General features: G+C 54.0%; 1 protein-coding gene across 2 annotated transcripts in view; it reads right to left on the minus strand.

Annotated features, from left to right (window-relative positions):
• The window catches only part of Col26a1 (collagen type XXVI alpha 1 chain), a 150,168-nt gene that overhangs the window by 20,811 nt on the left and 121,114 nt on the right, over positions 1-8,243 (minus strand). For both annotated transcript variants that reach the window (XM_050127874.1, XM_050127875.1), the window contains exon 4: positions 2,501-2,562. In XM_050127874.1, coding sequence (XP_049983831.1) covers positions 2,501-2,562 — 62 coding nt within the window. The remainder of the gene's footprint in view (positions 1-2,500; positions 2,563-8,243) is intronic.

The following is an 8,243-nucleotide window of genomic DNA, read 5'->3' on the forward strand; positions in this document are numbered from 1 at the left end:
TATTCTGAGGAAACGGAAGCCTCAGACTCTAGGCTTCTGCGTTGCGGCTCTTAGGTAGGCTGCCTCATTAAGCCTGTTTTGTTTGTTTGTTTGCTGTTGTTTTTTCCTTTTGTTGTACCTGGGATTGAACCCCAGGCCAGGGGGCACAGGGGCACTGAACAGGCACCTGGGAAATGATACTGGCAAGGAGCAGTGTCCTTGGCCCCTACCTGAGCACTCAGGGGTCTGTTTGAAGCAACCTGGGCTGAGGAGCTGGGCTCTGCTCCAGGGTGGGCCCCATGCTCCCCAGATTCAAGCTACCTCCCTGGATCCCACGCCCCAAGCTTCTGAATGCTCCACCCCATCTTGAATCTGGCTATTTCACGATACCCTGAGGCCCCTCTGCCAGCCTGAAAGAGGAAGGGCAAGCCTTTAACGGGCGGCTGCTTACGCTGTTGAGACCCTTTGTGGCAGGGGTTGTCAGGAGCGAGGAGACGGGGAGGGGGGGGGAGAATGGCTCCCAGCCAGAGAGCAGGCATGAGGGCCAGGTGCAAGGGAAGACAGTTGGCCCCCAAAAGCTGTGACTTTTAACACCCAGAATGGTGAACCAGAGCCAGGCCAAATCGTCAGCTTTTCCTCTGTGCCAAACCCTACCACGGCTTTGGAAAGTGCCCATCAGGCCGGCTCTAAAACCTCAGGGGCAGAAGTTCGTCCCAGCCTCGTTCCCAGCATCCTACCCACCCTTTCCAAGGTTGACCTGGTCCCGGCTGGGGAAACCTTCCACCCCAAAGTCCCCAAGAGATCCTGACTCCGGAGGGAACAGAGGGCCTCTCATTCCCCACAATGCCCTGGGCCTGGCCTGCTCGCATCGGGGTTTGAGCACAGGAGGCTGTGCATGTATAGGGGCCTTGAATATTCTAGGTCTGCACAATATCCCCCACAGCCTGTCCCTGAACTTCTTTTTTTATTACGCAAGTGTGCGTGTGTTTGCACAAGGTGTGTGGTGGTGCACCTGTGGTCAGCACACAGCTTGAAAGAGTTGGTTCTTTCCCTTCACCATATGCATGCTGGGAATTGAACTCAGGCCATGGGGCTGGGCAGCAAGCTCCCTTACCCACTGGCTCACTGATCCTCCTCCTCCTCCTCCTTCTCCTCCTCCTCCTTCTCCTCCTCCTTCTCCTCCTCCTCATCCTCCTCCTCCTCCTCCTCCTCCTCTTCCTCCTCCTCCTCCTCTTCTTTAATTTCTCTGTCCCTCTCTCTCTGGAGCTCAGGTGAGTCCCGCCTAATCCTGCTGCCTCTGTCTAGACAGCCAAGCTACTACAGAAGTCCCTATGCCTTCAAAAGGCTCTGTGACCCCAGCAGGACACACGCACGCATGCATGCACACACACCACCCCTCCTGCTCTGGGTGCGGTGGAAACAGAGCATGGCCCTCTAAGGGGCCTGTTATAGGCACCTTTGATTTTGCCCGCTGAATGGCTAGCGAGGCGCCGTGATTCGGGATGAAAGCAGGGTCCTCATGGGAGAGGGGGGCTGACTCTGAAGAAACTTCACCCAACGTGGAACAAGAGAAGCTGCTGGGCTTATGAGATCCCAGCATTTGCTCCACAGCGCCCCCAAGAGGAATCGTAAGGTAGACTCCTATTGCTAACAGGATGAGCTGCCCGCAGGCTGCGTGGTGAGCTCCAGGCTCCCAGCTTTGTGAGCTGTGTCACCCACGCTGGGCTTTGGTGATGCAATTATCTTTGAGCCATTTCTGTTCCCATAGTAACCCTTCACCTATATTCCTATGAGTAACCCCAATAAAACCCATCGGCTCATCAAGTTGGACTTTGGTGGTAGTTGTTCGGGGCTCCATGTCTAGGGTAAGTGTGTCGTGTCTCCCCAGGAAGGCTTGTCACCCAACACACTTCCTAGTGGGACCACAATATGGAGCCTCAAGGGCTGTCTGTGCAGGTACCCAGACAGTGAACACACGTGTCCCATGCACAGGGTAGGTATCCAGACAGTGAACACACATGTCCTATGCACAGGGTGGGTACCCAGACAGTGAGCACATATGTCCTATGCACAGGGTAGGTACCCAGACAGACAGTGAGCACACATGTCCTATGCACAGGGTAGGCACCCAGACAGTGAACACACATGTCCTATGCACAGGGTAGGTACCCAGACAGTGAACACACATGTCCTATGCACAGGGTAGGCACCCAGACAGACAGTGAACACACATGTCCTATGCACATGGTAGGTACCCAGACAGTGACCACACATGTCCTATGCATAGGGTGGGCACACAGACAGTGAACACACATGTCCTATGCACAGGGTAGGTACCCAGACAGTGAACACACATGTCCTATGCACAGGGTAGGCACCCAGACAGACAGTGAACACACATGTCCTATGCACAGGGTAGGCACCCAGACAGACAGTGAACACACATGTCCTATGCACAGGGTAGGTACCCAGACAGACAGTGAACACACATGTCTTATGCAGGCCCCCCAGATCATCTAACCTTGGCCTCCAGCGTGGTCAGGCGCTCACTCATATCGCTAAGCCGGGTACAGTTCATACACTCTGGAAAGAAAAAGAAAGAACCAAAGTGAGGTACAGCATAGGACCCCCATCCCCCGGAAATCCTCCCCATTCATCAGGGCCTTGTCCTTGAGGCCTAGGCCCCTCCTTGCATCCCTCTGTCAGCCTGGGTGGGGGACAGTCAAGGAGGACATGCTGGAGATGGTGGCACCTAACGGGAGGTCTAAAGCCTGCAGGGTGGTTGATACATGCGGAGACCCAGACAGCAGCAAAACCGAAGCAGCATCTATACCCAGCCAGCTCATCTGGGGGCTGGGGGGAGGGGTGGCAATGAGCCCGTCCTCACCCCAGAGGGTCTGGGGTGCAGGTCTGGCAGTGTTCAGAAGCCCATGGGTAGCACTGGAAGGAGAGCTTCAAGAAGGTGAGAGTCGGGTTTGCAGGCTGTAAGGCTCCTTCCGAGGGCTGGGCTAGGGCTCCGCTGGGAGAGAGGGCATTGCCAGACAGCATGCAAAATCCAGGCATGGTGCAGGCCTGGGATTCCAGAGGATACACTCCGGATCACCCCAACTGTATATCAAGTTCAAGACCAGCCCGTGATACATAAGACCTATCTAAAAACAAACAACAAAACCCCTGTATATCCTTGGAGGTCTGTGCACAGTGGCTAATACCTATGATTCCAGTATGTGAGAGGCTGGGCAGGAGGCTCAGCGAGAATTCCAGGCTAGCCTGGGCTACAGAACAACTTCTAGGCTAGACTGGGCTACACGGCTATCACGCACACACCACTCTTACATACATATACACACCTCTTTCTCTCCTATACACACACCCCTCTGTCTTACACACAACTCTCTCTCACACACACACATTCCTTCCCCTTCCCTCCCCCCTCTCTCTCACACACACAGCCACCAGTAATGAACTCCCCTAGGCCCTCACCTCTTCTCACTGCAATTATCTGTTTACATCAGTCTCCGCAGACCAAAGCTCTTTAATGTGGAAACAGAGGGTCAAAGCCGCTCAGGAGAGCTTTGACTGCTTTAGACCTCAAGGCTTGTCTCTCTGTCCCTCTCTGTTCTTTGCCCAGTTCAAAGCCTAGATTTGCAGGAAGGAACCTCCTTCCGGAGAAACAGATGCCCAGAGACATGGGGGGCATTGCCGGCTGACTGGATAGCTGTGCCCACGTGGGTGCCAGTGCCTTGGACACAGGCTGCTGAGAGGTTGCGACCCTCCAGGAGGGGTGTGGTAAGTCCTGGGGTAATGAGTGTTAGGACAAAAGCAATAGCTCTCTGAGTGTGCACGGGCTAAGCTGGGAACCGGCCTGGTGCCCCATTCAAAGAGAAAATAAAATGGGTATAGCGCACACGTATAATCCCAGCCCTCCAGAGGCGGGGGGGGGGGGGGGGGGGGGGGGGGGGGGGGGGGGGGGGGGGGGGGGGGGGGGAGGAAGGTCGAAAGTTCAAGGCCAACCTGGGGTACAGAAGCCTCTATCTCAAAAAAAAAAAGTAAAGGCTGGGGAAGAGGCTCAGTGTGCAAGCATGAGATTCTGAGTTCAAGTCCCCGGAACTCTTGTGGGGAGCACAGACAGGAGGATGGCTGGGGTTTGCTGGCTGCCAGCCCAGGCAGGAAAACAGCGAGCTCCAGGCTCAGTGGGGGACTTGGTCTCAAGAAAGGAAAGTGAGGAATGGCAGAGCGGAACAGTTGATGTCTTCCCCAGGCCTCTGCAAGCATGTGCACATGTGTCACACATATGCATACCCCGAAACAATAAAACAAAATAAGGAGAGCAAAATCGAATGCAAAGAGACGGCGAGTGATAAGGAAAAGCCAAGAGGGGACTTAGCCAGTGCACACCAGGAAGGGAGCAGATAAAGGGGTCACATGCCCCCAAGTCCATCTGTGGCCCCGAAGCAAACTCTTGGCTAAGAGGAAGGGTCAGGGCAGGGAGGGAGAGTCAGAGAGACACAGTTCTGGTCAAGGTGGGGTCTGTCTGGGTGGTCACTGTCTCGGTCTGGTTCTGCGAAGAGGTCCAAGGAAGGCTTGTCGCTTCAGGGGACAGGTCAGTTCTCAGAAGCAAGCTACTCCAGCACCCTCCTCTTTATGGCTAACTGAGCGTATGGACTCCAGCAGGGGCTTTGAGCTACGCTTTCTGGAATCCAAGGTGACTGTAGGTTTGTGTTTTTTAGAGATTTATTTTACTTTCATTTATGTGTTTGTGTGTATGACTGTGTGTAAGAGTGTGTGTGCATATGAGTGCAGGTGCCAGTGTAGGTCAGAAGAGGGCGTACTATCTCCTGGAACTGGAGTTACAGGAGTTGCATGAGTTCTTGGAACTGAACTCTGTCTTTTGCCATGATGGTGAGTGCTAACCCCTGAGCCACCTCTCCAGCCACACAACTACAGGTCCACAACAAAGGAACCCTCTGTGGGTTCTGGAACAGGAGGACATAGACACTGACAGTAAGGTGTCTCTGTGAGTCTAGTCTCACCCTTCACTTCACTATGAGGATGATAAGCTAGATCAGGTATCACCAAGTTTTAGATGGATGCCCCTGAGTGATTACTGGACCCACGAGCAGGGGTAGCAGCTGACCCAGGTAAAGGATGAATGCAGAGTGAAGGCAGAGAAACCAGGCTTCCAGCCTGCTTTTTCTCAGTTACCTTACAGGCCCAGGTGAGGAGCCTGTGCTTTTCAGCACAAGAAGCTTGAAGTGTCCAGTTGTTTTGTTTTTGAGATACTGGATATTGAACTAGAGTAAGAGCTCTCGCACTGAGTCACACCCCAACCCCTCACTGGGGGATTCTAGACAGGGGCTCCACCACTGGGCCACACCCCAGCCCCTCACTAGGGGATTCTAGGCAGGGGATCTACCACTGAGCCACACCCCAGCCCCTCAGTGGGGGATTCTAGGCAGGGGCTCCACCACTGAGCCACACTCCAGCCCCTCACTGGGGGTAGAGCAAGTGCTCTACAATGGAACTACATTCCTGGCTCCTTATTGCAGGGTGCAGGGAGGGCTCTAGACTAATGCTCTACCACTAAGCCCCATCCCCAGCTCTCTTTTTACTCTATATTTTGAAACAAGAACTCACGAAGTTGCTCAGGCTAGTCCTGAACTTATTCTGTAGTCCAGCCTGATCTACAATTTTCCATTTCTTTGCCTCAGACCCCAGAGTAGCTGGGATTTACAGGGGTGTGGCAACTGGCCCAGCTCTAAGTGTCTGCTACAGTAGGATTATGAAAACAGGTGAGTGGGGCTTTGTCCTCCACCTCCTCCTCCACGTCCATCCCCAGGCTCAAGCTGACAATCACTTAGCAAGAATAATGGCACCCAGCCCACCTCCTGCTCCCCAGCTCTACTTGACTTAGTGGGAAAAAATTGTACGGCTTGCATGGAGCCTTCCCTGCACCACTCACACGCGCGCGCACACACACACACACACACACACACACCCCAATTCCTCCCTCCTACCCCGGGCTGTTCCGCATCAGTGGTTTATAAACAGGTTTTAGGAACAAGGACTCTTTCCCCCTCTCATAAAAACCTGTCGCCCCGATACATAAAACAGATTAAAGATGGAGCGATAAACACGGAATATTAACACGAGCAGAGGAATGAGGATGTATACAGTATCCGAGGCCGAGACCGGCAGGACTTTAGAAAGGAAAAGCAAGTGGGAAGTGGTCTTCTGGTTTAACTTGGCAGATTAAATGCACATGTTTCCTAGAGGGGGAACCGGAGGTAAAGAGAAAAATACAGCAGACGTGCAACAGAGCGAAAAGGCCGAGGCTACCTCGGCAAACGCCTGCCGCCAGTGACATCTTGTGAGACTGAGTACAGCCCGGCGTTCAAGCTCATCCTTGCAAACCAGTGAGAGCCAGGTCACAGCCATTGAGCCCAGCTAAGGCTGGAGCAGACAGGGACAGGTCCTCTCTTGGATGGGATCAGCCAAAAAGGAAAGGACCAAGGACACTGGAGTTTAGAGAGGCCACCGATGAAACACTGGGTCCCAAGAGAGCTGCCTCTTGTGGCACGCATGCGTGTTAGCGTTGCGTGTGCATGTGCGTGCGTGAGTAGGGACGTGGGGGGTGTAGGGGTGTGGGGGTGTGGAGGTGTGGATTTGGGTGTGTGTGTTACGTGTTGGTAAACCGGGTCTGCAGCAAGAGCAGGGACCCTGGAGGATTCCCGGTGTCTCTTTCCTCTCTCACAACCCAGGATTCCTGGGCCATTTAAAGGAAAACCTAACAGGTTGGGCAAGAACCAAAAGGAGCACAGACCACCCGTCTGTCACTCCAGGCCCTGTCTTGTGCCGGACAGTGTTCTTCACTCGTCTTTCATCCATTCCCTATGCACCCTCATCCATCCCTCACCGACGCCCCCACCCACCCCCCATCTCATCCTCACCCCATCATCTACTTTTTTTTCCCCCCCTGAGACAGGTTTTTACGTGGTCCAGGCTGGCCTTGAATTCTTTGTGTAGCCAAGGAGGACTACGAACTCCTGATTCTCCTGCCTCCACCTCCTAAGGGCTGGGACTAACAGCACACACCACCACACCCTACTTGGCCGTTGTTGCGAAAGTGATTTTCACTTTGAGCCTTGGCACCCCCTGCCCAGATTGGGAGGTCCCCACCCTACCCCAGAGGGCCACCACAAGGAGCCAGAAGGCCACGGCAGACCTGGGTCGTGGTAAGTTAGTACCTTGGCCCTTCCAGGGCTCTGGGTGAACCGCCCATTCCTGAGGCCTCTAAAGGCTTCTAAGGGCTGTTTCCAGGGTCTGGAGCAACAAATAAGACCCTTCACAGGGGGCAAGGGCAGCCGAGGGAGGAGCCTTAGGTCTGTGGGGACCTGTTTCTGGAAATGTGTTGAGCCCAACCCAGTCTGCTCTGGCTTCGGCTGCTTTGGCAGGTGTGCAGTGCCTTGGCCCGTGGAAGACAGGGTGGGTGAGGCATGTCCCATGCTCCTGCCTCAGGGGGGTGTCCTAAGAGACCCAGCCAGCTCAGACACCCCATGCCTTCCACATCTGGTTGGTCTACGGCGCCCCTGGAATCTGTCACCAACAGGCAGTTAAAGCCTGTTTGTTTAACTTGTTCCGATTATTAAGCGGCGTAGGTGGGGGGGGGCTGGTCCTGTCCCCTGGCTCTGGGACCCAGACAAAGATTTATATGACTTGCTCTGGGCCTCAGTGGCCTTCTCAGTAAGATACAGGCTTTAACTTGGGGGACTCTGAAGGTTTGAGCCCATCCTGATTACTGTCACAAAACACTTAGGCCAGGAGGAGAAGCTGGGACCAAGGACATTCCCGGCATCTAGAACAGGGACAAGGGGAGGATCCCTGTGAGTTATAAACACCCCAGGTGGCTGGGGTGACGCTCTCAGCAATGCACCTGCCTTACAAGCATGAGGACTTGAGTTCAATCCCCAGAAGCCACACAAAAAAGAAAGGCATGTAGGTGGTATCCACCCATGGGCCTCTGGGGCCAACTGGTCACCTAGCCTATCAAACTTGCTAAGTTCCGGGCCAGTGAAAAACCTTGTCTCAAAAACTAAGGCAGCCGTGGGGCGGTGGTGGCGCACACCTTTAATCCCAGCACTTGGAAGAAAGAGGCAAGGGGATCTCTGTGAGTTCAAGACCAGCCAGGTCTACAAAGCGAGTTCCAAGACAGTTAGAGACACAGAGAAACCCTGTCTGGAAAAAAAAAAAAAAAAAAAAAAAAA

Source organism: Alexandromys fortis, unplaced genomic scaffold, assembly GCF_014885135.2.
Source record: "Alexandromys fortis isolate MF-2015 unplaced genomic scaffold, M_Fortis_MF-2015_v1.1 scaffold_291, whole genome shotgun sequence".
NCBI lineage: Eukaryota > Metazoa > Chordata > Mammalia > Rodentia > Cricetidae > Alexandromys > Alexandromys fortis.